Genomic DNA, 27,056 nt, shown 5'->3' with positions numbered 1-27,056 from the left:
TTCATGCCGGTCTGTCTACCGATGTTCTAGAGAGATCATCCTCCGAACGGCACTGCATGCATGCAGATACATACATACATCACGGTTCCCATGCATATTCTCCGGGTTACACAGCTAGTTGTTGAACCTGCTGCACATGCACATGCAATAATCCGTCTACAACAAATCTCCAGTCAGTCCATGTCCCCAGTATACCGCTAGCTATAACACCGGTGCCTAAGAACCCGGACCTTGATACGTAGGCGAGCAGTCAAAGTCAAAGAAAAAGGAAAAGGGGAGGGGAGCCCTGGTACGGATAGCGAAGAGCCAATTTCGCTTCCCCATGCCGGACCAGCCACCATACTACAGGTAGGATAGCATAGCCACAAAAATAGATGCACTATCTGTATGTACAGTCGGTATCGGTAATGTCATTCATAACTGATCACCTCATTCCAGGTGTCTTTAAACGTATATGGCATGGTCAATTGGTCCAACACGGATGCATGTAACCCAATCCAGAACATACAATTGACTATTTACGGTAGGTATCTAATTAGAAATCCATCCTCACCGTTTCGTTTCGATCCCTCATGTTTCGTTTCTTCCAACCCCGAACGGTGGTTCTCAGCTTCAGGCCGTAGTCTACGGATTAGCAGGTCGTAATGCACTGCCAGTTAACGGTCGTTCAGGTGAGAGACGACGTGGACGGGACTTAATGGCATCACCATTGACTCTCCCCACTGGCGGATCCGTTCTTACTTCTCGCGTACCTTGCAGAATTGATGGCTTTCCAGGCAATTTCCTTGTTTCTGTCCAATCAAAACACTCTCTCCCCTGCCAAGAGATCCCTGGCTAAGCCTAAGTTGAGCTAAACTGAACTAAACTCAACTCTGATTCAGTGCGATATTTATTCATCGACCGCGTCAACCTCTACGGATTACACGCGACTCTTAACGTCTACTCTCTAAGACTCTGGTCTCCAAAGACTCTCCATCAAATATCGTTTCCCTCCCTTTCTCAGCCGCGTGGCTTTCAGAGACAATGTCTAAAACAATCGGAGGACTCACCATATCTCCATCGTCTCATCACCAAATTCACCGTCGAACCCCCCCGCTGAACCGTTCAACTAAGAGGCCGCCTGTTACTAGTCCAAATAGTTTCTGCCACTATCCGTTTACTGTACCCATCATCGTAGATTGTCTAAAACTCTTTGAAGCCGCGCTGCTGTGCTATCATTTCCACAACTTTGTCCTACAGTCAAGTCAACTCAGGTCAACAAACTCAATCTATCGAATCTCTCAGCTGCCATGGCCGAGACCGCTTCTCCATTCCCTGCTTTGTCGATCGATGCTGCTTATGGTTTCCTCTCCCTGGCTATTGCCATGTGACTTGCACATTAGGTTTTGTTCCACGCGGTTGCCATGTGGCGCTCTAGAAATTATGGGAACATTCAACCTCCAAGTATTAAAGTGCAGAAACAAAATATCTCCTGAAATGGTCTAAAATGACACAGACTGACTCACTAATCTCGTCTCGGAGTCAAATACTCAATCCTCCGACGGCGTTCTATCCCTCAACGGGACTTGGCACCAACCTCCATTCAATCACAGCATAGCAGTCGCATATTTATAGTATTACAATGTTGAAAAGAGTTGATTGATCAAATGATACACATCAAGTATTATAAACAATAATGGCCAAGTAAATATCCCTTATTCTTCATCAAGGGAGGGTGGAGGGGCATGTCCTCTTTTGACATCAAGTCGCCATAACGCCAGTACAATGCAACAAAAATTCCTGCCAAATAATCACATGTCTTCAATCTGTCTCTCTACCTCTGCTTTTCGAGGCTTTGCAAGTTGACCAGCTCTGCATAACGTCCATTCTTCTTCATCAGCTCCGTATGCGTCCCTTGCTCAACGATGCGACCCTGGTCGAATACGTAGATGATATCAGCCTTCTGAATCGTGCTGAGACGATGGGCGACAGCAATCGTGGTTCGGCCCTTAGCCGCCTTGTCCAACGCTGCCTGTACCACATGCTCAGACTCAGAATCCAGGGCTGATGTCGCTTCGTCAAGGAGCAGGATCTTGGGATCACGGATCAGAGCCCGTGCGATAGCAATTCGCTGCTTCTGACCACCAGACAGCAGCGCACCCTTGCTGCCAACAATGGTGTTGAACCCATCAGGAAGTGATACAATGAAATCGTAGATGTTGGCCTCCCTGCATGCATGCTCAATGTCAATGTCTGGGACATCCTCACGTGGGGTACCCAGAAGAATGTTCTCCTTGATGGTTCCTTGGTAAAGTGTGGGTTCCTGGCTGACAAGGGCAATGTGTGATCGGTAGTCGTTGATGTTGAGCTGACTGATTTCACGGTTGTCAACGTAGATGCCACCGGAAAGCGGGTCGTAGAAACGCTCCAGGAGTGCGATTGTAGTACTCTTTCCGCAACCTGAGGCTCCTACAAGGGCGATGTACTGTCCAGGTCGTACAGTAAGGTTGAGGCCACGGAGGACGGGCTGCTCGGGTCTTGTTGGGTAACGGAAGTGCACATCACGGAACTCGAGAGTACCCTCTACATGAGGTAAACGCTCGCCCTTGTCTGACCATGTGTCTACGACAGGTTGCCTGTCAAATAGCTTCTTAAGTTCGCCGGCAGAGTGGTGGGCTTTGCCCATATCAGGAGCAAAACTGAAAATTGTACCTGGAGACACAATATTAGTATTATGGAAAACCGGAACACGCAAAGTTTCCACTTACCGGCTGACTGGGCTCCAAAGATGATACTCATAAAGCAGAGGAAGAACTGGAACATCGAGTATTCGAGCTTTCCGATCAGGGTACCGCCATACCAGAAGCCAAGGGCGAAGCAGGCGAACAGCAATGATTGAGAGGCGGCGTACAACGCCGATGACTTCAGAACAGAAAACAAACTCTTTCTTTGCTGAACGGCAAGAGAGTCCTTGTATTGTTGCAAGACATCTTGCTCTCGTGTCAGGGCGGCGACGGTTCTGATAGCGGAAATAGCCTCCGAAGCATAACTGGCTGAAGAATCGTACGCAGCCTTCGAGCGACGCTGGAAGTGGGCAAGCATATAAAATCGGAAGAAACCACATCCCAGAAGTACCGGAATGGTTGAAATGCACACAAGTGATAGTTTCCAGCCAATAGCTAGAGACAGCGCCATGGCAGCAACCAGTGTGGTGATGACCATCAGCAACGTTCCCAGAGTAACGCCGCTCAATCCAGCAACATGAGTCGTCTCGGTCGACAAGAATGAAGTCAGCGCACCAGCGGTGTTCTCATCCCGGTCAAAGAAGGCAACGTCCTGGCGAAGCATGGTTCTGAAAGCTCGGTCACGAACTCGATGAACCAATCGCTCGGAACACCTAGCGAATAAAACACCCTGGATAACGAACGCGAAGAACTGGACGAACGCAAGCATGAGATACATGGCGCTCCAAAAGTCGGAATCTTTCTTGACTTGGTTGCGGTTCGAGTCGGTAATGGGCTGGGACAAAGTCACAATCTGCTTGGCAAAGAAGACTGAATCGAGGTTAGTTATCATGAAACGCTCAGAGGAACATAAATCATTAACTTACCAGCTTGTGTCGGGTTACCTCCACCACAAACAGCAGAGAAGACGAGACCGATGACCATGAACTTCCACTCAGGTGTGTTGAAAGAAGCAACAAGCCTAATCAAAGTCCACAATCCATATTCTTGTTCGTCTTCGGGCTTACGGCCTTGGAGAGCCAGACTTGAAGCTGATTTCGAGGTAGTAGTGCGGTTCAGCTTTGCAGCAATATCGTCGTTGGGGTCGTCGATGACTGCAGCGGCCTTCTCACTAGTCATCTTGCGCATAAGCTCCACTTCTTCCTCGTCAATAGCGGCTTGCTCCTCGGCAGACATTTCTTCGGCGGCGGCAATGTTCTGAGCTGAGACGAGCTTGTAATAAGCACTCTTCTTCTCGAGAAGTTCGTTGTGTGTTCCTTGTTCAATGATACGGCCGTCGGACATGACAACGATGTTGTGGGCATCTCGGATAGTTGACAGACGGTGGGCAATGGTGATGGTGGTACGGCCTTCAGCAGCGTTCTCTAGAGCAGCTTGAACCACACCCTCCGATTTGGTGTCGAGAGCGGAAGTGGCCTCATCAAGAAGCAGAACTAGAATCAGGTTAGTTGATGCTCAAAGTAATGGAATCGATAACTTACTCTTGGGATCGGAGACAACAGCACGAGCAATAGCAATTCGTTGCTTTTGGCCACCAGAAAGGAGAAAACCTCGTTCGCCTACATTGGTTTCATAACCTTCAGGAAGGGCGGAGACAAAGTCGTGGGCGTTGGCCTTCTTGGCTGCCTCGATTACCAGTTCACGTTGCTTCTCTTCGCTTGCATCCTGGTGAATAGTACCAATCAAACCGTGACGAATGTTGTTGAAGATAGTAGTACCAAAGAGTGTGGGTTCTTGACTGACGAGAGCCATTTGCTGGCGCAACCATCGGAGGTTGAGTTTCGAGATGTCGTGTCCGTCCAAGTAGACAGATCCCTGAACAGGGTCGTAGAAGCGCTCAACCAGTCCGACAATGGTACTTTTACCAGAACCAGATGCACCAACCAGGGCAGTAACCTTACCGGCGGGAATCTCGAGACTCACATCATTCATGACAGTAACTTCGGGTCGGGAAGGATAGATGTGCTTGATGTTGGACAAGCGGATAGAGCCCTGAATGTTCTCGATCTTCTCGCCCTCGTCGCTTGAAGAATCGAGTGGAGAAACACGGTCGATGGTGTTGAAGATCTTGGCGGCGGCGGCAATGGCGTTTGTAAATGCCTGAACGTTCGGCGCAACGTTTCCGAGGTTGAATGCTCCAATCATCGTCGCCATCAGGATTGTAAGGATGTTGGAGAGAGCGGTTTCGTTATCAACAATCATCTTGCTGCCCTGCCAGAAAGCCAGGCCATAGTTGAGGTACAGAACAAGCATCATGCCGGAGATCATGCAGGCAACGGCAGACTTGACACGGAAACCATAGTACTCGGCGTTCTTGAGATGATTGTCGTATTGTCGGGCAAGGCGTTCCTGGGTGCCAAAAGCAACGGCGTTTCGGATGGAGCTGATTACCTCATCCGCAAGATTACCTCCATGGGCGTAAGCTTCCAGACTCTGCTTGTTGTACTTGAGAATAAAAGTAGAGCCACCGCCCATGTTGATCAGAAGAGCAACGACAGTTGAGAAGAGGATCAGAGTCAATTTCCAGTACTTGACGAAACCGATAACAAAGGCTGAGACGAAGGTGGCGACAGCGGCGAGAGTCAGAGAGACCTTCTCTGAGATACCATCTTGGATAAGATTGGTGTCGGAAGTGATTCGAGTAGTCACTTCACCAGCGCCAATCTTGTCGAAGAAGCCAATATTCTGGCGCAAGCAACTCTCGAGATAATGCTCGCGAATCTTGGCAGAGATATGCTCTCCGCTGTAGATGAAACCGCAGGTCGAGATGTACACTACGACAAACTCGCCAATACCGAGGTACACAAAATACAAGACGAATTCGACCAACTTGTCGTTGAAGGCACTTGAACTCAGACTTCGGTTCACAAAATAGTCCTGGAAAACACCTTGGAGGTTACCGAAGACAACGGTCATAAGAGGAAGCGCAGCGCCACCAGCGATAGCGCAGATACTAGAGATTATGATGATGATAATGTCATTACGGGAAGCATATCGGTACAGAACAGCGATACCCTGCTTGACTTCTGGACTCACGACTTGGCGTCGCAAAACCTCGGCTTCATCTGGTGGCAAGTGTCGATATTGATCTTCGAGAGAGTCGGCTTTGGGAGGAACAATGACAGCTGAATCTGCCTTCTTTAGGTCCAACTTTTCGTTTTCGGGGTCGCTCGAGTTGGGTTTGTCTTGGCGAACTGCATCTTGATCGGTTGAGCCACTGCGGCTTGATGATGATGGTCGCGAAGGGTTGCTGCTACTTGTCGCAGCAGCAGTCTTTTCCGACAATTCGGCCATGGTGATGGGGATGTTCTGGTTCTCAGACCAGGAGGATTATTTGAAGAACGTCGACTGTTTATGGGGTGAAGAGCACCCTGGGAGTGAGTAGGTGACACCAGAAGGTGCAGAGACAGACCGAGGTCAATGTCGACGTCGATTCAATGTCGCAAAGTATTAGCGGATCATGTGTATCGTTTCGCTTGGATAGAGCTTGGCTGGTCGGAAATGGATGGATATCAAGAATGGACCCTGAAGATTAGGTAGGTAGGAAGGGATTTTGTTTATGTAGCATTCATTATCCAGAACAACAAGACAAGACAGGATGAGACGAGACGAGACGATTAAGAGCAAAGCAGAGCAAAGCAAATGCGTGTTTGGAGTCAAGAGCACGAACAATTTATTTAAATAACTTGGACCAACACAAGACTAAGACTTGCCTTAGCACCAAGTCAGGACCAAGACCCCTCGAGTCGGACTACCTTAGCGTACCTTGCTGTCGGACGGAATACAAAAAGAGTACCGGGAATACCTTAGCTTGGATGCCTGTAAATTGTACTGTAATTGATCCTGGTCTGGTCTTTCCCCCACTACCTACCTACCAGGTAGATGCCCGCTGCAGATACGCTTGACGCTTTCCCTATTCTTCAGGTTGTAAGCGACTGGCTGTTTGGACTTTCAAGCCCCAGAATTATGGATCTTTGGTTCATCATCAACTCCTATTTACTCTGTAATAGTACTCTCATGCGGACTAGGAAAAGGACCAGACAAAGGTCCTGGACCTTGAATCTAATCCCCGTAAGCCGGAGCGGACTTAGGATCTATCATTTTGTCTTGGCCGTCTGTAGATCGATCTGTTTTCTGGTGATTGCTGACTGACTGTAGTGACTGTACAGTAGTGGCCGTTTGAGTCATCTCACCACGTACATTTGTCTCTTGACTGTCCGTTTGTCTTGAATAGTTGGGTCTCGTTCCTCTCGGACTCGTGCAGCAGTCCGACAGCCCGTAGTTCACAGGTACCTCTCACCTACAGTAAGCCGTTGGATTGGATCCATAATCCATTGTGTAGGGACCGTCCTTAACTTGCATGCAAGTATGAGCGGAACGGAGCGTCGGAGAGTCGGAGGCAGATAAAAGGCTCTGCTCTGTGCTTACGTCTTTCTCCACTTGGATTCGAATCTCCTGCCTTTTCTTGCCTGCGGCTAATGCTGATCCTGGTCCATCGCATTTTGAGGCGTCGAAACGGTTGCTGCTTTTGGAAGAGAGCCCCGGATTTCTCGCGATTGGCTCCTCGCTTTCGCTTCCATCTCTCATTGACTTCCATTCTATCAATATGTACGTACAGTAGATTACTCACTAACAGCGGCGCAGAATGATACGGCTGTTCGGCAATTTTATAAGCCACCTTTTGATTAATTGGATCCATGTTTTGCAAACTATCATGTCGAGTCGATGGATTGATTAATTAAATTACAAGAGTCAATTTCTGTTCTCCAAGCGATACCAACTATTAGGCACTATGGATTCATAGTTTGCTCCCACTTTCCTGAGATCCATCCATTTTACAGAAGGCCCTACAGATGTCTCCAGCATATCTAACAACGCTGTATGACAGGGGCTAGTATCTCAATACACAAACAGTTGTGTAGCGTCTTCATGTCACCTCGATGAGGTTCGAGTATCGAGCTATGGTTGTACAGCTTTGGTCACAGTCACAATCACAGTCACAGATCGAGTACATTCAGACAAATTGTCTCTCCACGATTTGATTACAGAATGAGGAGACGAATAACTGACATGTCTAATCTCGTTTCAATGGCTGATTCTGTCCAAACAAATCCCGATCGATCTCGAACTCGGATGTCGGAGGCTATCAAATCCCGATCTCCGACTGTCAGCATGTTGATTTTTGAGTCCAGTCAGCCACTGAGCCTCAGCGGCCGGGCGAACTCCAACCCGAATTCCGGGTGTTGAACCCTTCTGTATTTTCGTATCGAGGCTTTTGAGGTGCATCCATCCATCATCACGCCGCTGTCATGAATGCTGACCACCACTTCATCCATTGACTGCTATGAGTCTACGTTTACTGCTCATACAAAATGCCGATTAGTCACACTTCACAGAACAAAGTGCTGTTATACAAATGGTGGAAAACTACATGTGATACTCCTCTGACTCTCATCAGGGATCACAAGCTCCAGTTCTTCATGATCCTTCGAGACAACTAAACGGTCGGTCTGCAAAATCAGCCCTAATCTCTTCGACGATCATCTTGTAAGATGTGTGCCGTCACAGGTAGATTTTTGTGGATAATGATTAACATCACCGACCATTCCTTCAGCATCCTGCAGGCCAAAGGATCATGGCTGAGTACTCGGAAGTCTTGAGTGAATCTCGGGAACATGTTGCCCTGTAGAACCCTTGTGCAACTCGCGTAATGCTGCTGATTTTTTCATGGATCTTCATGCGTATTCAATGGATCCTTTTGCGTGTTGGTAGTTGAGCTGCCTCAGGGTGTCAGAAGAATTGACCCCGAGGAGCATAAGAGATGAAATAATCTAATCATCTTATGCGAGGTTAGGCTAGCACTTAGGCTGCTTTATTTCTGTAGCCTAAGTCTTTGAGAATAGCTTTTCTGCTACCCACCTGGTTGGTTGATACGCAACGATACGACCAACACCATCAACAAGGGCTTCAAAAAGAGAGCGTTTATACGAAACAAAGGATTTGACAACATAGGCCGTATCAAAGCTGGTCTCGTGTTGATGGCACCTGTACAACTTGATCATCAAGACACAGAGCTTGTCGTTTCGCACAAAATCCTGTTTCAAGTATATGAACAACGATCGAGGATGTTCCTTGCGACCGAGAAGCAATACCTATCTTGGTGGGGAACCATCAAAATAGCTACGGCATTGTGCTTGCCGGTAGGAATATGCATGTTCTCGAAGGGTAAGCGAAGCTGTGACTGTTCTCTGGGCCGTTTGAGTATCAGTTGAGACACGAGCCAAGGTATGATCGACAAGTTATAATTAAGGCAGGGTTTAATCAACTCGATGTCAGCAATATACTACTGTAGATCTTGGCGCCCGTACAATCGTGACCGACCAACAACTAGTCTATGCAGTGCCCAAGTACTTACCTACAGAGCGTTGTTGTTAGCATGGCTGCAGTGCGACAGACAAATACTCTATGTGCAGCAACTGGATAGCATGTGAGTTGAGCAAGCCACGATTGTTGTATTAGCATTTCAACATCCTCACTTGGCATTTCAATAGTTACCTTGATCAACCAACTCTCAGGTCCAGTAGGTAGAACCCATCCTATTTGCCGTTCTCTGGAAACTTCTATGAATGATCTAGAACAATGGAATGAACCCCTGTGGGTCTCGAAATCCCAGGAGTGCCATGTCATGACGGCATTCTGGCTTCTTCCATCATGAGAAACCCGTATCTTAACATTTTCGCATCTGAAATCCTATTGTAAATATCTACAGCGTGTTGTTTTCTGTATCGTCGACTTTCAAAGTTCAGCCATCTAAGCTCGCCTGATATTTTAGAGCCTTAGGCAACAGCCAAACGTGTTGTTCAGCTTCTTATTGGATGCTGTCGCACGCCAAAGCCAGCACAGCTTGCCGATTATTCGCCACATCATCTTGTTCTGCTTCAGCTTGGCCAACTGTTATCGCCACGGCACGTGTCAAGCTCGGGCAGTTACACCTTTCTTCCATTTTCCTACCCAGCCAAGCCTAACTTCAGCAACCTCAACTCAAACTCAGATCATATATTAACGCTTTGCTTTCGTCAACCTCAATTCTGGACCTGGCGGAAACTCGTTACGGACGGGTTTGGGCTCCTTATCATTTGTATAATCGACCTATAGCGTTATAGCATCCCCAACATCATGATACCCGGTTCATTCGCATGTCTTCTTGCGCTACCCGCTCTCACGCTGGCCGCTCGCCCAAAGGATGCCATCAAGCTATCTGATGTGCAATCTCTCACTCTCCGTGGCAATGGTGCCATGACAAACCATCGTCGCGTTGGCGCCATTCCCCAGTTACAATGCGTCTCCAAGAAGGCTTTGTGTGAACTCTACAACATTGATGTAATGCGCTGCACAAACGAAGGCGCCGGTTGGGGCGACGAGGATGTTCAATGGAGCTGCACTGCGTCCCTCCCCGAAGAGCTCAAGCTCACCAGCACAGATGTCATTTGCGAAGGCTACAACTCTCCTGACGACCCCTACGTCCTCAAGGGCAGCTGTGGTGTTGAGTACCGAGTCGCTTTGACGAGGAAGGGTGAACGCCGTTATCCCAACATTGCCAATGGAGGCTGGTTCAGTGATGGCCGCGGCGGTACAGATTGGGGAGCTTTGCTCTTTACTATTATCTTTGTTGGTGTGCTTGGCTGGATCATCTACTCAGCATGCTACCGGGCGCAAGAGGCTGGTAGCAACCCTAATCGAACTCGCGCTCGCCGCGATGGCTGGTCTTCTGGTGGATGGGGTCCTGGTTGGGGCCCCGACGGCGACGACCCTCCCCCTCCATACCCCGGAACCAAGCCCTCTCATCAGACTAACAATACTTGGAGGCCTGGTTTCTGGAGCGGTGCGGCAGGAGGAGCTGCGGCAGGATACATGGCTGGTAGCCGCAACCAAAATCGGTACAACAATCACAACGACGGGTACGGTAGCTTCGGACGAGGAGGATCAGGATGGGGTGGCCGATCAGGATCCTCTTCGAGGTCCAACGACTCTAACCGTCACGAGAGCACTGGTTTTGGTTCAACCAGCCGCAGGTAAACCATCTGTGAACACCACGAGTACTTAGTCACGAAATTGTCATTATTAGCATAATCGACGCTTTCCATTATCCTGCTATTTCATACAACGTTTCTCGGCCATCACCCAAATCATCTTCTTCGCCTACAAACAGTATATACATGCGTGCAACGAGGTTTATAGGATATCCCGCTGCGCAACTTAAAAGTACACGGGTGACTTTCCAAGAGTAGCCATCTAGCCCAGAGAAGAAGAAAAGCGTCAAGATGTGCTATTCAGATCATGCGGCCAACGTCATCCACTAACAAGTCGACATGACGGGCCATCCAATGCCTGAAAAGGTATAAAAGTGGTGGAGCATTACTTGACGGAAGCTATTAATGAAGAAGAAAGAGGTATCGCAGAAAGTATCGTGGAAAGGATGGCAAGTTGAGTCGTTTCCGTGGTGCTCTGAATGCGTTTAATGGTGAACAGGCATAACGTCCATCTTATCAAAAGCACGAGAGCAAGTGGGACATTTGCGCATGCGGTTAGAGATGCGATCGTCAACACACTGGCTACAGAACAAGTGACCGCACTGCTTCAAGGCTGTGTTCTTGAAGTTATTGCGGCAGACCGTACATAAAGCAAACGTCTAGTCGTCATGTTAGCAAGAGACTCGTTATCAGGTTATCTTTTCGTTCACTTACTCGAAGCATTTCTTCCTCTTCGGAAGAATTACTCAGCGCCTTGTTCTTCCAATTGTCGCGATCCTTTTGTGCATGTTCAAGTCGTACTTTCATCTTCTCCACCTCTGCTTCTTGCATAACGTTGCGCTCGCGAACCACGGCAGACGCGGCATCCTTTGACTTGACCAAGTTCGTCAGGTCAGCAACTTGCTTGTTCAAAGACTCGGTACGTCGGACGGCGTCAAAACTCATTGCTTCCATCTTCTTGTTCTCGGTCATCAGGGAAGCATTTGACTGCTTTAGGTCGGTCAACTGCTTCTCTAAATTGCCCAGCAGCGTGCGGTTCTGCGACTCAAGATCCTTAAGCTGTGCGATAATTTCTGAGCTCTTGCTGTTCTGGTGTCGCAATGATCGTATCTCGTTGTTTCGCGTATCCGCATCTTTTCGGGCAGCAAAATATTTTTGGTCGGCCTTGCTCTTCTCAGCGATCAACATCGACATGCGCTCTTCTGTAGCGCTGAAGTCCATTGCCTTCCTATGAGCAAGATCCTTCATCTTCTTGTATGCCTTTTCAATGGCAGGCAACTCTAGGTTGATCGAATTAAAATCTTGCTGTAGCTTTGTATACTTCAAGCGAAGTTCCTCCACGGTAAGCGCTTCGATATCCGGGTTGACTGCTTGCTGGTCCTCGGTCTGCTGAAGACGCAAGAGCTGCGATTCGAGAGCTGTGATTCTGTCCTCCTTGGCAGATGCTAATGCCTTCACCTGCTCAACTGATGCTCGCTCCTGATCTAGCCTAGCTTTATGTTGCGTCGTCTCCGCCAGCAACTCGTCTCGGGCTGAACGCACTCGAGCCAGATCCTGGTCCCTTGATATGATCTCAGCTTCAAGCTCCTGCGTCACCTGATTTGCGTCTGCTTCGAGTTGGGTTCGAAAAATTGATCGCTCCGCCTGCAACTTCTCCGCCTCTTCTCGTAGTTGCTTGTTTGTAGCCTCAAGCGTATTGATACGTTTTATCAGGTCCTCGTTCTGGTTCTTGAATTGTTTAAAGACGTCGGTCCGAATGAAATCCTCGTCCGTCAGGGTATCTCTTTTCGCCTTGAGAGTCGAATTTTCGTCCTGTAGAGTCTTGATCTCGGCGAGAATAACATCGAGTTGTTCCTTTTGCTTGGTAGCTGCTGCAGTCGCCTCCTCGTATTTGAGAAGTAGCTCGCCTGAGTTTCCATTTGTCTCACCAGCATCGGCATTAGCGTCGCCAGAGGCGGAAGGTCGAGTAGCATTGGCGAATGCTTGTTGTTCCATCTTTTGAACTTGGGCGCTCTTCGCACGATCGAGTTTCTTTTCCGCTTTGAAATAACGTAAAGTCGCAGCATTGAGTTGTTCTGACAGTTGGTCCTTCTCGGTCTTCAAGCGGTCCAGTTTGAAAAGATATTCCTTCTGAGCAGCCAGCAAGCTTGCAAGCTTGTTCTCCAACTTGGCAGCGTCGGGTTCAATCTTGCCTCGTGAAGAAGCCAGGCGCCCAAGTAGCGCTTCGGCTCTCGATTTGATCGCTTTGCCCTTTTCCGATAGATGTTTCTGGAAGTCGTGAAGGTCCTTGAAACAGACACTACTGAGATATGGAGGCTCTGGCCGCAGGTTAGCAGATGGGTGATAACTGGTTACAGATGCCATACCTGAGGGTGTTTGTGAATTGACGTCCGATTCTGACAGAAGTTCCAATTCATCGAGAACCTATATCACAGTGTTTTAGCGACGTCGAAAATAGTGGGCGTTAGGATTAGACCAACCTGTCGCCACCAAGCATCAATTAGCCTCAAATGGTCATCATGATGAACAGATCGTTTATGGAGCTCTTCGAGGCGTGACTCGTATGTCGAAGCCTTGCGACTGTATTCTTGCATCTGCCGGTAGATAGCGCCCTTGGTGTAGGTCTGATAATCGAGTCAGCGACATTCGTTTATACGTCGATATTTTTGTGTGATGTTTTTGTGTTGGGCGGAGTGGTTCCTCATCAAATGCATTCGTGATGCACCTGGGAGCCGACTACTGCTGTCGCACGGAGCAGGCTAGCATCATCACTGGCTTGGTGAGCACTGCCGTCCAGGACCATCCCAATAAGAATGGCATGAAGCCTGAAAGAAAATACATGCTCGAAAAGCAGAGCGTAGAAGGAGATGGGGCGGTTGGACACCCGAGCACTCGTAATGGAATATGTTGTCGTGTGACTTACCTCAACCCAGCTTTCCTCCTTCATATCAAGGGGGTCATCCTTTGCCTTTGAGCCATTGACAGCAACTCTTTTACTCGGAGGAGCTATTTCATCGGCGCTGCTGATGGCAGGCCGCTTTCTATCCTCCATCTTTGCGATTGTGGATGGACGAGGAGAAGCAGAGGTAGTCGTGAGAGGCATCAGAAGTCGCGTGGTACAGAACAGAAAGTTGGACGCGAAGCCCAAGAAAAGCGACGGGTCGGTCGTGCGAACGCTCTGAAACCAAGTCCCGTCGCGAACAGAGACGTGCGAGCGGTCATCAAGCGGTTGCGCGGGGAAGCGTGTTGTGATGATGGAACGTTCCCTCGGGCCAGGAGTTGAAATTTCGAAGTTGAGTCGCAGTCAAAGAAGCGCGGCGTCTCCACCTCAAAGGGGCTTAGTGTCGGTCTAACCATATTGGGACGACAGTGGAGTACCCACTTATCTTTTTCCTTCGCCCGCCCGCATTTTATTCTGAGTCCCGCCCAGGCGCTCGCTGAAGATAATTTTCAGTCTCGACTTTCTAACCTCATGGTCGTCGCGAACCAGAAATGTCAACCCAGCTACCATATCACAAGTCGCATACAGTACATGCATAATAGCACGTTCTCGTCATGAGTTCTATGTTCAAAAAGAAAGGAGGGCCTGCCTTCAAACCAAAGATCCCCGCTGCTCGACGCCCCGCGGCACCAGCGTCTTCACAACCACCAAAGCCATCGCCAGCTTCTGTTCCTCCACCGGTGTCCGACGAGTCTCGATCTCAGCAAACCTCAAAAGAATCCTCCGAGTCTTCGTCACCGAAAGAGACTGTAACTGCACCTGTTGAGCCCAAACTTCAGGATTCTCATCATGATGGCCAGCCTCCTACCCCGCCATCGACAAATCCAGAGCCCGCAAAGCCCTATGACGCTGCTACAATTCAGAAAGCTTCTCAAGAGAAGTCGCCAGAAGAATCCCACCAAGTAGCAGAAAGTCAGGATGTTGTTACCCGGACAGAAAAGGTCGTTGCGCCGGTTGCGACTGAACAAACCCCAAAACCTACCGTAGTCACGGAATCAGCGACAGAACAAATACAACCCAGAAGCAAACAACAGCACGATCAGTCGCCAAGCACTAGAGAACCCTTTTCGCAACCCAATGTATCTCAAACAAGTGACTCAGAAAGTGTGGCCTCTCCGGTGCTGCAAACTCCCACTCCTGATGATTCGGAAAGTCCGAGTGGGACTGAACCTTCTACAACGTCTTCCCCTCCAGCCGGTGATTCTAATGAGTCACAGCCCGCGCCTTCCACAGAAGAACAAAACATCCCCAAGCCCACACGGAAAACTCGGGCCAGGAAGCAGACCACTCAGGCGACTCAAGACGAAACTGGCACAGAAGACGCTCCGCCCAAGAAGCGACAGAGGAAGACTGCCGAAGATGGTGCAACACCTAAGCAGCCAAGGAAACGAAAAGCGCCAGCTCAAAGCGGTACTAACACGCCTAAAACCAGAAGGGCACGCTCACTGACACCAGAAGACTCAGAATCTCAGTTGGTCGATCTTCAAAAATTGAAAATGGCCGATTTGACCAAGGATCTTCACATTGGCAAGAAGTTCAGCAGGCACGACGAATTACGAGAGCGAGAGCGACGGGCCAGGATGAAAAACAAACTTGGAACCAACGAGGAACGTGATAGTTCGGCAACTCCTGACGCTAGTGGTCAGGTCGACAAGACTGGAAGTCCAGCTGCATCGCCAGCGCCATCTGCTCCTGCCCCAGCTGCTCCTTCAGGACCTCAATTCCGAATTGTGGATGGACAAATCGTGATCGATCAAAGCTCTCTGTCCGTTGATCGACATGCTCGAGCTGCTGCCGCCGCCGGAGATATGGAGACTGTCGAAGAAAACGACTTCACTCGCCTTATCACCAGTAACTCATTCATGAACACATCCAAACTCAAGGGACCCAACATTTGGACTGAAGAAGAAACAGAGCTCTTCTACCGTGGGCTGTGCATGTTTGGGACAGACTTTGAGATGATCTCCAAAATGTTCCCTGGCAAGCAGCGTCGCAATGTAAAGCTCAAATATAACCGTGAGGAGCGGCATTGTCCTAGGCGGATCACTGCTGCGCTTGTCGGCGAGAAAACCGTCAAGATAAACATCAACGAGTACAAGGCATTTACCGGGAGTGAGTTCGAGCCAGTGGATGCCATCGAAGCCGAGCAACGCAAGATCCAGGAGGAGTACGAGGCAGAGGAGAAGCGTCGTGCTGATGAGCAGGCCGAGGTCATGCGCAAGAGGCGTGAGGAGCTCTTCAAAGATGATGAAGACGGCGATGCAAAGAAGAAAAAGAAAAAGAAGAAGCAAACAGTCATTTACGGACTTAACGGCGAACCCATCGTTCAAGAGGAATGACGAAAGGGTCAAGAAATATACCAGGCCGAGACAAAGATCGAGGTCAAGTCCAAAATACGGGGAAAGGGAAGGGTTCAGGCGCAAAGGGAATAACAGGCATGATACCCACAGGGTTTTTTTTTGGTATTTGCTTATGAATGCAACGGTTATATGGTATCGGATTGAGAGCAGTCTCTACAGAATAGTCGGTGCTCCTATGTTAAGTAGAATACACTGAAGTTTATATTTATGGTACATTCACTGGGATGTGGGCAGGTGATTTATAAGTAGTGCCGTTGTTCGCTCTAATCCTCCATGACATGGCTCAGTTCCATTAAAACTGAGACTGGTTTTGGTGTTCATGAATTTCCAACATGACCAAAACACACAGGTGTTTGATTAAAGTCCTCAGCAACCGACAGTTTTGGAGTTCGTCAATTTCATCAGCTATCTGTGTTTGCACATAGAGATGCCAAGCAAAATTCCCATGGCATATGCCGGCGCATTTCGTCACCATGGCGGTTACGGGCCCTACGCCTAATGACTACCCGTATTATACTGGGAATGCCTCGTTTTGTTGTATATCCTCCACTCGTAATCATAACATCTGCACACTTAGCCCTAACCCACCTAGTTGTTAGGACCAGGCTCTTCGTCTTCCGGTTGGTCGAAAAGGAAGTTGGCAGCGAGTTCTTCATTCTTATCACAAGCAAAATAAGCTTGGATGGCTGCATCTCTGTCGAATCCGAGGCGGCAAAGCTAGGTCGTATTAGTAATGAGTACGATTTGATCAAATTAGAATCTTACCCTCTCGATAGCGTCACGCTCCTCCTCAGTAACAGAAATAGCCTGAGCTCCAGGGGGCAGGGGAACGTCGTCGTCGGCGTACTCGCCGAGGAGCTGAAGAAATTGGTCGGGATTTGAGGCTATCAACTCGGCCAATTGAGGGTTACCAGCACCAAGCTGCTGGAGGATGGGCTCGAGCATTTGTGGTTGTTGCTGAACAACCTGACGAAGTTGCTGGAACTGAGCGTTGTGTCGTAGAAAGTCGAGGTTACCCAAATCGCCACCCTGACCAGCAGCAGCCGCAGCGGCCGCCGCTGCTGCAGCCGCCTGGTTTCCACCGCTTCCTCCTCGGGCACCGGAACCTCCATGCTGGGCAGCAAGGTCGAACAGGTTCACTCCACCGTCGTCACCACCTTGAGGAGCGGCAGCGGCGGGCTGAGATGGTTGGGAAGCGGGGGCTGCGGGAGCTGCCTCACGCTGTTGCTGTTCTTGTCGGATGTTGTCGGGAATGCCCTGCAATCATGGTAAGCAATCGCACCTCGCTGTAGTGATGGGCTACAAAACAAACATTAAGTAGATATTCAACCGCGCGGTCGGGGTTGTTGAAAGCTGCGCGCATGGCCGCCTCGATTTGGCTTCTCTCAAAACCCATAGCCTCCATATTCGCAATCGCCTCAGTACGCTGAGATCCCATAGCAAGAGCCGAAGGCTCCTCGGACTGAGCACCGGATCCAGCATCAGCAGAGCGCTGGGGAGTGGGAGTCGCAGGCACAGCAGCCTGATGAGATGCGGACTGTGCAGGGGCAGCAGGGGCGGCGGGAGTTCGAGCAGGAGGAGCGGCTGGTGTAGCAGGAGGAGCGGCGCTGGACTCGGCAGGCTTGGGCTTGGGCTATTACGAGATGTCAGCATTTGGGCTCCTGTCACATAGAATAGTGCTGCTAACCTTGTTCACCATGCAGACCACGAAACCCTTCTCCTCGATGTTGTAGGAACCGACGGTCTCTTCATCCTTGAGAATTTTACCTTGGAATAACGTCAGCGAGCTGTGGGGTGGAACTCAAGAGGGTTTAGCAAGTACCGGAGTAGATCAGCTTCTGCAGCTGAGGCTCCCATCCCTTCTCGGCGGAAATCTTCTCCTTGACGGCGGAGATCTATCATGTGTTAGCTGTCTGGGTGCTTTGCGCCAGCAGCTGTAGGCATCAACGCGGGGCACACCTACCAGCTCAGATGGCTCGACGTCGAGCGTAAACTTTTGCTGCTTGAGATCCTACAATAAATTCAGTCAATCTCTGTTGATTAGATGCTGAGATTGGGCCAGCGGCGAAGAAGCACTCGGTCGTGACGTACTTTAAATGTGACCTTCATGATGGGCGAAGAGTCTGCCGTTGATGTATGTGTAAGGTGGGGAGGTGGATGAATTCGTCTCGCTTCGGGTGAGGGCTCGAGCCAGGATGATGTTGAGACGAAGTGTAAGTATCGAAGAAGGCGGGGGGGAGAGTCGAGGACGGAGAAGAGACGTGGAAGGTATTAATTCCGTCAAAGTCTGCGAGCAGTTAAGTTGTAGAAGAGAAGAAAGCTTAAGGTAGGTAGGCCAGTAGGTAGTTCAACTTCTGCAATAGCCAGCCTGCGTTGACGTTGCAAGCCTACAGACAGTGAGTGTGAGTGGCTAGAGGTTGGTCGCTGAGGGAAAGGGTGGAGCATGACCCTGCGAGTTGAATGCTCTCTCCTCAAGAGGGTTAGCGTTACTTTGTCAGCCACTCCAGGCTACCAAATGACCGGAAAGAGGCGCGTACTTTCCTTCTGCCTGAGATGGAGAATCACAGGCAAGCAGCAGCAACCTAACCTACCTAACCTAGGTACTAAGGTACCAGAGATGGAAGCTTTACATTGTGGTTGGAAAAGAGTAAAAATAGATGGCAGTTCGCCTTAAACTATCCGTAAGTGTCTGGTTAAAGAGTAGCATAGGATTAAGCTCGGCCTGAAACATGACCTGGAAGTTTTGTTGATGGCATAGACGAAATCAAAAACCATAAGAATTGACATGACCAACAGTTATGCACTGCACTATCTATCCCAAAAATTGGCCTATATTCAAAGGTTAGATGGTGTTGATGAGAATATTTCGGTAGATAAAGTGACTTGATGATATCATTGGAGCTTGAATAAGCGCATCATCAACACCATGACGTATGGTGAGAAGAATCAGAGATATTTCCGTGTTGATGTAAGAGAAGTTTGGATTGTCCGAGACAAGTTTGCACTACCAGACTACCTTATATAAGGTGCTACATGAGTTGATACTGAATCATAATGGACTTGTCTCTGAGTGATGCTAGATTGTCGATGAGATGAGATATCGTCATGACATTGGTAGTAAGCAGTTCACCATCAAAACACACATATTGATTAATTTGAATTGTTTTGATATTTCTTTTTTGCTTTCTATTTTTAATCTACCCTTATTCCCAGGTCGTCTCTGTCATCCATCCTCGCGCCTCAAGCGCAGAGGGTTCCTTGATCTTGAAGTCAGTCGTTATAAAGGCGCCTCGCTGTGTTCCCTTTTTGTTATACATGTTGTTGAAAAAAGTCCCTCCCATCATCCGCCGTAGGTATCTGTCATCTACTTGCATCTAGTAATAGTAGGTAGTAATAAGAAAAGTTGATAATAAGAAAAATGGAGTGCGTTGTCCATATCATAGTCGCCCGCTATGTTTTCCTCCCACGTGAATCCCTTTTTTTAAATCGTTAAAACGTTAATTGTTTGTTTCGTGTGTGCTTTCATTGTCCATCTTGGATCTTCGGTTGTTATAGTCGGACCAACTTGATCGAGCACCAGCACCCATGACCCATTGAGGGATGGGAGGGGTGAGTGGTCGCTCAGCCGACGACCGTGAGGCTGTTTCCACTTCCTGCTCCTCCATAATGCTCTCCTGTTCCTCCCTGGCAAGGGGGCTCTGGTGCACGGACACAGAGGTAGAGCGCAGGGAACGTACGCTCTGGCGGTGTGTGATGACTTGGCCAGCGTTGGGTGAAGCAACGACGACAGTGCCAGGCGTTGCCATCGGTGCAGGCGTGGGAGAGTCGGATCGGAAGAGAGGGTGAATGTGAGATTCACTCAGTGATGGCTCGGGGAGGTCGGTCAGTGATGCTGAAGAGCTAACTAGCTCGCGGCGAATAGACACCGGGCTGTAGCTGCGACTTCTCCTGCGGATCCTGGGAGGCTCAAGAGGCATATCGAGAGTGTTGTTATTGGGTGTTGATGTCCTACTTGGTGAAGGGCTGCCAGGAATTGTCTCGAGGAAGTGACCTTGGGTCTTAGGAGGTGGAGTAACAGCTTCTACAGCTTCGCGGTTGTTTGTATCGACGGAAGAAGTGTCCCAGGTATCGAAAGCATCTTCGCTGGCTGGGTACGCGGCAGAATCAGCAGTGATAGGTCGGCGGAACTCGCTGGAAGAGACGTGGCTCTTCACGGTGGCAGATCGGATAGCATTGGAGAGTTGAGCCTTGATAGAACTGGCAGTACCAGACCTGGAACGTCCACGAATGGATGAGGCAGGTGTGTGGAAATCGAATGAGTTCATCTTTCGGGGCAATGGGTCGCGGTCCGAAGCTGTGTGGCTGTATCGCAGTGTCTTGAGAGATGACTTAGATCGGTACGCGGCCAGACCCCGACCTTCCTCGAGGGTGTGAAGAGAGAAGGCCTGCTGGTCACTTCGTCGAGTGAGGAAGAAGTGGACAGACAGGAAACCAGATTGAAACATGAAGCATAGTCCGAGAGCAACTGAGAGGCCGATGAGAAGGCTGTTCTTGCTGGCGTTGAGTAGGTCGTCCTCCTTCTCGAGAGTTGATTTGCTAAACTGAATGAGTGTAGCTACTGTTGAGACGGTAGCAAAGAGAATAGACAGAACGGCAGCGCCAAAGTCAACACCGAGACATCGAGTTGACCAGCTGCGGAATGAGGTTGAAGGGTAAGTAGAGAGAAACCACCCGGTGATGACAAGCATCACAGCCTCGAGAGCGACGGACACTTGTGAGAGAGTTCGACCACTTGACTCCTTGGGGATATGCATTGTGAGAACAATGAGAACCGCCATCACAGCCACTGTTGCCAACAGGGCCAGAGCGCCTAGCGAGATCGATAGAGTGCGTCGCATTGTGTCGAATGTTTGCAAAGAAGACGTTGTTTAGGTGACTAGTTGTCTTTCAAAGCCCCAGTATGATGGCTGGTAGGAGGCTAGCCTCGAACTAACAGTTCGCTGGGAATCGTGAGTCGGAGCCAGAGTAGTTGATTCTGCTGTTGATATTCTTTGATGATGGTAGTAATGTTGGATAGCACTGCATAATCCGGCCTGTTGGCTTTCGTCGATCCTGATCGGCAGTGAGAAGTGAAAGTCGACGATAGATCTAAGTTGATAGTCGATATCTAAAGAGTCGCCAAGAAGGAGAGAATTCCACAATAGTCGTCGACAATAGACTTATTTAGTTACCGAGGACAAATAAAGTTGTGGTCGGCGGTGTAAGTAAGTCGACCTGAAGCCCAGACAAGGGACAGAACAGGCGAGGCGGTAAAGAGAGTGTAAGTTGATATAAAATCGGATCCCCGGGTCAAAAGAGCGTAGTACTCTGGAGACAATCGCTGATTGTTTCAGGTTGAGCAATTGATGGGATACAACCAGAGAGTATATACCGAAGCAGCAGTCACGAAGCTTTAGTATAAGTCAAGGATGGTTGATATAGAAACGAGAGTGTGAGTATGTAAGTGAGCGAGTGTGAGAAACCTGAGGAGGGGAGGGAAAGAAAGACGGGAGAGAGAGCAGAGGCCAGGAATAAGTAAAAGAGTAGTAATAATCCAAACCAGCTTTGTGGATGCGGACGGACGTTTAACTTGGGGTGTCTGGTCTGTGTGGGAGTGAGTGGACTGGGATATTACTTAGACACAGTAAGCCCAAGCCCAGGTCCAAGCAATAGGAAAAGCACTAGAAGTCACCCAAGAGAAAAAAGCAACAGCAAAAAAAAAGTGTCAGTGAGTCTGTTCCTTGACGTTGGTGCGTTTTTCTTGCTGTGGATATTGGCGTTGCGTGTCGTTAGCAAAATAGGACCGGAACTAAGCAGGGGTGTGATGAACAAGGTCAAGACCCCCCAGTCAAGTCTCTAACTCTCTCAGACAAATAGCACATGCAACTCTCAGTGAGAAGAGGGGGGAGATGGTTTGACAAGGATTCCCCTTCTTTCCGAGAAGGAGTTGGATGGTGAGGGCGAAGGCGTGAGCCAGTTGAGAGTAAGTGGCTGAAAGTTTGGCTGATTTCTATTATGCAAGTCATGGGCAATAGCCGACTTCCTTGTCACTCCAATACGGTACTGTATTTCTCTACCTACTTCACTTACTGTACAGTAGTTTAGTGTAGTGTACCATTGAATAGGTGGAGAGTTGTGGATGTGTGGATATGAAAAGACTTCTGTATTGGGTGATGGTTGAGAAGAGTAACAGAATCAGTTAGAGACGAGAGTTGAGTTAAGCTGAACTAAAATGTATGGACGAACACCTTTCGGCATATGTTTGCTTTTCCCCTCTCAAGACTGCCTCACCATGGACAAGAGGGTGTGGCCTCCAGCCCAGGATCAGACCCCAGGATATTTACAGTGATGCATGTCGGGCTTGAGATTAATAGGCATTGGTATCTCGTTTCTTGTCTCTTTTGAAAGTAGGTTCAATCAGTCATAGTCACAACGGTTCCCAAGGAAATGATGCCCTAGCCCCCTCAAAAGCCCTACAGTATCCATCTTGGTCATGGCTAGTATGGTAGCGGTATAGCGACGTTGAACTGGCAAAGCTTCTGCCCTCCATCTTCCCCGCTGCCGTAACTCGGTCAAGGCAAGACAGAGCTTCTATTGGACAAGAGACTCCCCCATAAGTACGAACCGGATCCGCGGGTACCTGACTCTAGCCTGGCCTGGCTTGGTTGGCGTTGCAGTAGATTGACGCGATCTAATGCCAGCCTACAGTTAAAATTTTATGACCTGTAAAACCAGGTTCATTATTTGTTGACGTTGCATCCGAGAGCTGCTAAGGCTAGTGAATAGCAACGGTGACTATACATTTTGGGAATAACTCGGCATATAATGCTTGTGTTAATTATGGGTTGAGCTGGAGTAGACGCAAACTTGGCATTCCGAGGTTATCGTCACGATGCGATTGATCTTCTGAAAATCGAGAAATGCCCCTGCACCATCGACATTAGACGACTAAAGCCCCCAGGGCTATGCTTTCCAGCGTAAAATTACCCACAAGGACGAGGATTGAATACGGTATTGTAAGTCATTAACTCACCAAGGCTACTACTGTATGCACTGCTTGACTGAGAGGGAGACAGAGAAAGAGAGACAGAAAATAACTCAACTGTCAAAGCTGTTCTTCGCTTGACTCCGAAATAATTAACAAGGAGTACACTACACTACAGCAAGGTAAGCAGAGGCAAGGAAAGCCCTTTCCGCTGAATAATAATTATCTTGCCCATTACTCGCAAGCCGATACCAACAACGGATCCATGCCCGGACCAAGCACGGCCATAATCCCTGTTGTTCGTTTCACCTTTCTCTTCCCCGGGCTACTAATCAATCTCTTCTCTTCCTTTCCTCTCTCTTTCTCTCTCTTGGTCTCAAAGGCAGACGGATGCAAAACGTGGCAGAGCAAGCTTCGTCCTTGAAACGAAAAGTCTATTTTGGATTGATAAAGTAGCAGCAACAAGGATACCACCTAATTTAACATCTCTCTGCATATAGTCTACATATTAATTATTTATCGTTCCACTGATGATGGCTGAGTGGCAGAAAGAGGCTGACACATGCAATGCAATCCTGCGCCGTCAGCAGCAAAAGAAAATAACCTCCGTAGGATGAAAAGAAAAGCAAAAGCGTAAGAAGACGAACCACAGAGAGACAGAGATGCCCGACTCGTTTTAACGCTCACAGCAGCCTACGATCCGAGCCCCTTACTTTTTTGTTTATTAGAATCTGCCTACAATGGCCTCTCGTTCGTTGCCATGCGAGACACATTAACCTCCAAATTAATTGTTATCATACCCTCCCTCGCTTCCGAAAGGTCCGTGGCCCTGGGGCTTCTTTGCCTTTTTTGTTTTGTCTCTGATAAATCCAGACCCTGAAAGTGACCCTCTGCTCTGAAGTCATCGTGGTCTTTGCTCAGGCACAGAGTCTCAGTCTTTGTTTCCGGACTCTAAGTTCTGTTCTGTGCCGCCTCCGTCATTGTTTGCAGTGCCCCTCTCTCTCTCTCTCTTGCTTCGTACCATGAGACATCAGATGTTATTCCGTGATAGGTAGTCAGTTGTCTTGGGTTTCCAAGACGTTGACTATTGGGCCCCATGTTCTTAGTTTACTTAACCTGAGTAGAGTAGTAACACCACTATGTTACCCTACCTTGAACTATTTCCATCTACTGAGATTTGTTTACTTTAGAAAACCAAGGTTTTGTATCAACAACAACTTGATCAATCATCAACTACGGTCGGCTAGTGATGCTTCCGTGAGCCAGCCATACCTATTACTGCGTATATCCCGCCCTCAACTCTCCGTCTGCCGTGTTACCTATAGGTACCGTATAACATAACGCCCGCGCATACATACGTAATATTAGCTTACAGCAGAGCGGGAGTATCCTCAGCCTTATTCATCCATTGCAGTAATTATCGCAAGCTAAACCCAACTTCCCTTTGAATGAAGCGGACTTACCGAACCCTTTTTGCTATGACATGTTTTCCTTCATTTTTTGTCCGTTCGTTCAGACAGGACAATTTACAAGTAACGGACGTGCACTCGAAACAGGAGAGAGAGAGTCAGAATGTCTTGAAACAAGGTACCCTTGTCACGGTATTTCCGGGGGGTCGGATGAGATCTTACCTCGCTGAATTATACCAAGTAAAGACTAATGGTTGCAGGAACCTGAATCGTTTGTATGTTTCTTTCTTCTTTTTGTTTGAAGATTCATGAACTGTCTCCTGATACAGGTTTAGAATTGATTATATTTCCGTATGGTTGGGTTGAAGCGGTTGGATTGGATGGGAACCATTTCTTTTTCTCTACTGAGTGATTTAGAGAGTCATCCTCTGTAGGTTAGTGAGCTCGGCTGCGTATTACTGGATGTTGATCGCTGATTGCCCTGTCCTTCCAAGCCCAGGGTATTGGCTTCCATCTGTTCTTCCAATCTCCAATCTCCGCTAATAATAGTTTAGCGACTATTGCGCGTCTCTATCTTTTTTACTGCGTTTATCCCAGTAACCAAACTCTGTGGGATGAATCTTGGTAAGCATCTTGATGCTCATTCGTGCTCTGGGTTTTCGAGACTCATCATCTTGTGAGAGTACCAGGCAATGAGATGCTATTATCACCACCCAGACTGTACAGTACGGTACAGTAGGCCTCTGCAGGTCGAAATGAATACGACCTACGTTCAATGCTTTAGCCATTCAATCCTATCAATTGTCCTACCTCGGGCCTTTTTGATAGGAAGGCATATGCATCCGCAGCTGCCGTACCCATGTAGATCACTTAAGTGCTGTACATAGGTCTCGATGACTCTGTCCTAGTCTGTCCATCAGATCATTGGGCATCGTCTTCTGCTTTAGAAAGCATATATACCATTATTGTTTCAATCTCGTATTGCGGGCTCATCAGCACTATCGTGGACTGGACACCAACACGTCTATGCTTGGGCCGTCATGCCCGAGACCAACACCAGTACCAGCACCAACCCACGTCATTATCTACCCAGTATAGTTCATCTCTACTATGAAAGTTCATGCTGTTCGCCTTATCAGTGAGTGAGTCTCTGGTCAATGATCTGCAGAACCCCCAAGCTGTCAAATCGTCCAGAGACATGGTTTGTTCAATCGGAGGACGATCTGGAATCACATCACGCACATGCCGAGATCCTCTTTTCTATAATTGATTGTCGTATTTTATATGATCGTCAAAGCTTGATTGGTTATGCCCGGCAGCAATAGATCTTGAGGTGATTTTACTAACAAACTCTCATCCCAAAAACTAATGCACAACATAGCTCAACCGCCGTCGACTGCCAATATTGCATCTGCATCGTATCGAGAACTTTTGAGGCTCAGCTCAAGCGCCCGTTAGAAACAGGCTTTCTTTGGCTTAACTTACTAGCTAATTCATCGTGGAAATTAGTGATGGCGTCAAGCTCCCGCTCTTGTAGCCAACAACGGCCCAAAGGTCCGGTCTCAATCGGCGCTTGTTAAGCGTCGGTCAACTGGTGTTTACCTGTTTGTTTACTTGGAGCTTCATTGGGATATTTATTTTGTTTTTAAAGTAGCTCTTGTTTGTTTAGATCTTCATCTGAGATGCGGGGATATGGCTGAGGCTGAGCTTGTTTAGTGTCTTGTCCAAGTGAGCGTAAGTAAGAAATGATGACATTCGACCTGCAGGAAGTGATCTCGCTTGCTGTGTGGCTGCATATTAAGCTACCAATAGTTGATGGGATTTGTCTTTGACCTCTCAGCAACACGATATCTTGAGCCTCAGGAAATGAGTGTCCATCATCAGTCTCTCTACTGCAAGTCTAAGACTAACATATGCACACTCCTCGATCTACTGCTCAGCTTTTTCATTTGAACATCTGGATTGCGGGCCAATAGTTTGTGTACAGTTCAGCTGTTCATCAAACTTACCAAGGATCAATAGCTTTGGTAGACACATGATCCATGGATGTTGAGATAGGCGGAATAATTCTATCGATCGGCTGCTGTATGTTACCCCACTGTCGGGACTGGGAAATTACACAAAAATCCATATTTTTCATCGATCGACTCGAGTGACATGCTTTTGATGAGTTTATGATCATGGCACTCGGTCCATCACTATGGACACATAACGTGGTTTAAGCTTTGACGCTTATCAACACCATGTTCGGTAAAGTAACCGTTTACAGCCTCGACCTGACAGATGACTCTTGACCGGTAGTGGAACAGGGTCCATAGCCACGAAAAACTCAACTTGGCAGTTCCAACTTTGACCAAGCTTGTCTCTGAGAAGCTTCGTAATCAGGATCCGCTGGTTATGGAACAAAGACCCTGGGAAGCGGAAGTAGAAGTGGAGGTGACGGAAATATTCTTGACATGAGACATCAGGACTTTTCAGAGACTGGGCAAAGACAAATGTTTCGTCTCGG

The 27,056-nt window shown here is 48.4% G+C and overlaps 6 protein-coding genes across 6 annotated transcripts; 2 read left to right on the top strand and 4 right to left on the bottom strand.

Moving 5' to 3' along the window:
* Positions 1-1,813: 1,813 nt before the first annotated feature.
* Positions 1,814-6,017, bottom strand: FIESC28_07497 (uncharacterized protein; the record flags this gene model as incomplete). The annotated part of the gene is made up of 4 exons (XM_031161637.1): positions 1,814-2,691; positions 2,748-3,533; positions 3,590-4,156; positions 4,205-6,017. The coding sequence occupies 4 exons, from the start codon at positions 6,015-6,017 to the stop codon at positions 1,814-1,816; spliced, it is 4,044 nt and encodes a 1,347-aa protein (XP_031014339.1).
* A 3,882-nt stretch (positions 6,018-9,899) lies between these two features.
* On the top strand, positions 9,900-10,799 carry FIESC28_07496 (uncharacterized protein; the record flags this gene model as incomplete). Its single annotated transcript, XM_031161636.1, has 1 exon — positions 9,900-10,799. One exon carries the CDS (start codon positions 9,900-9,902, stop codon positions 10,797-10,799), a length of 900 nt encoding a protein of 299 aa, XP_031014338.1.
* Positions 10,800-11,238: 439 nt separating this feature from the next.
* On the bottom strand, positions 11,239-13,805 carry FIESC28_07495 (uncharacterized protein; the record flags this gene model as incomplete). The annotated part of the gene is made up of 5 exons (XM_031161635.1): positions 11,239-11,412; positions 11,468-13,071; positions 13,120-13,177; positions 13,234-13,377; positions 13,677-13,805. 5 exons carry the CDS (start codon positions 13,803-13,805, stop codon positions 11,239-11,241), a joined length of 2,109 nt encoding a protein of 702 aa, XP_031014337.1.
* A 503-nt stretch (positions 13,806-14,308) lies between these two features.
* FIESC28_07494 (uncharacterized protein) lies at positions 14,309-16,093 on the top strand (the record flags this gene model as incomplete). The annotated part of the gene is made up of 1 exon (XM_031161634.1): positions 14,309-16,093. The coding sequence occupies one exon, from the start codon at positions 14,309-14,311 to the stop codon at positions 16,091-16,093; it is 1,785 nt and encodes a 594-aa protein (XP_031014336.1).
* Positions 16,094-16,702: 609 nt separating this feature from the next.
* FIESC28_07493 (uncharacterized protein) lies at positions 16,703-18,223 on the bottom strand (the record flags this gene model as incomplete). Its single annotated transcript, XM_031161633.1, has 7 exons — positions 16,703-16,831; positions 16,880-17,371; positions 17,427-17,747; positions 17,802-17,881; positions 17,937-18,009; positions 18,078-18,125; positions 18,206-18,223. 7 exons carry the CDS (start codon positions 18,221-18,223, stop codon positions 16,703-16,705), a joined length of 1,161 nt encoding a protein of 386 aa, XP_031014335.1.
* Positions 18,224-19,611: 1,388 nt separating this feature from the next.
* FIESC28_07492 (uncharacterized protein) lies at positions 19,612-21,012 on the bottom strand (the record flags this gene model as incomplete). The annotated part of the gene is made up of 1 exon (XM_031161632.1): positions 19,612-21,012. One exon carries the CDS (start codon positions 21,010-21,012, stop codon positions 19,612-19,614), a length of 1,401 nt encoding a protein of 466 aa, XP_031014334.1.
* Positions 21,013-27,056: the final 6,044 nt, after the last annotated feature.

Source organism: Fusarium coffeatum (genome assembly GCF_003316985.1).
Source record: "Fusarium coffeatum strain FIESC_28 chromosome Unknown BRIP53273_contig_166, whole genome shotgun sequence".
NCBI lineage: Eukaryota > Fungi > Ascomycota > Sordariomycetes > Hypocreales > Nectriaceae > Fusarium > Fusarium coffeatum.
This window is presented reverse-complemented; position numbering and strand designations above follow the sequence as displayed.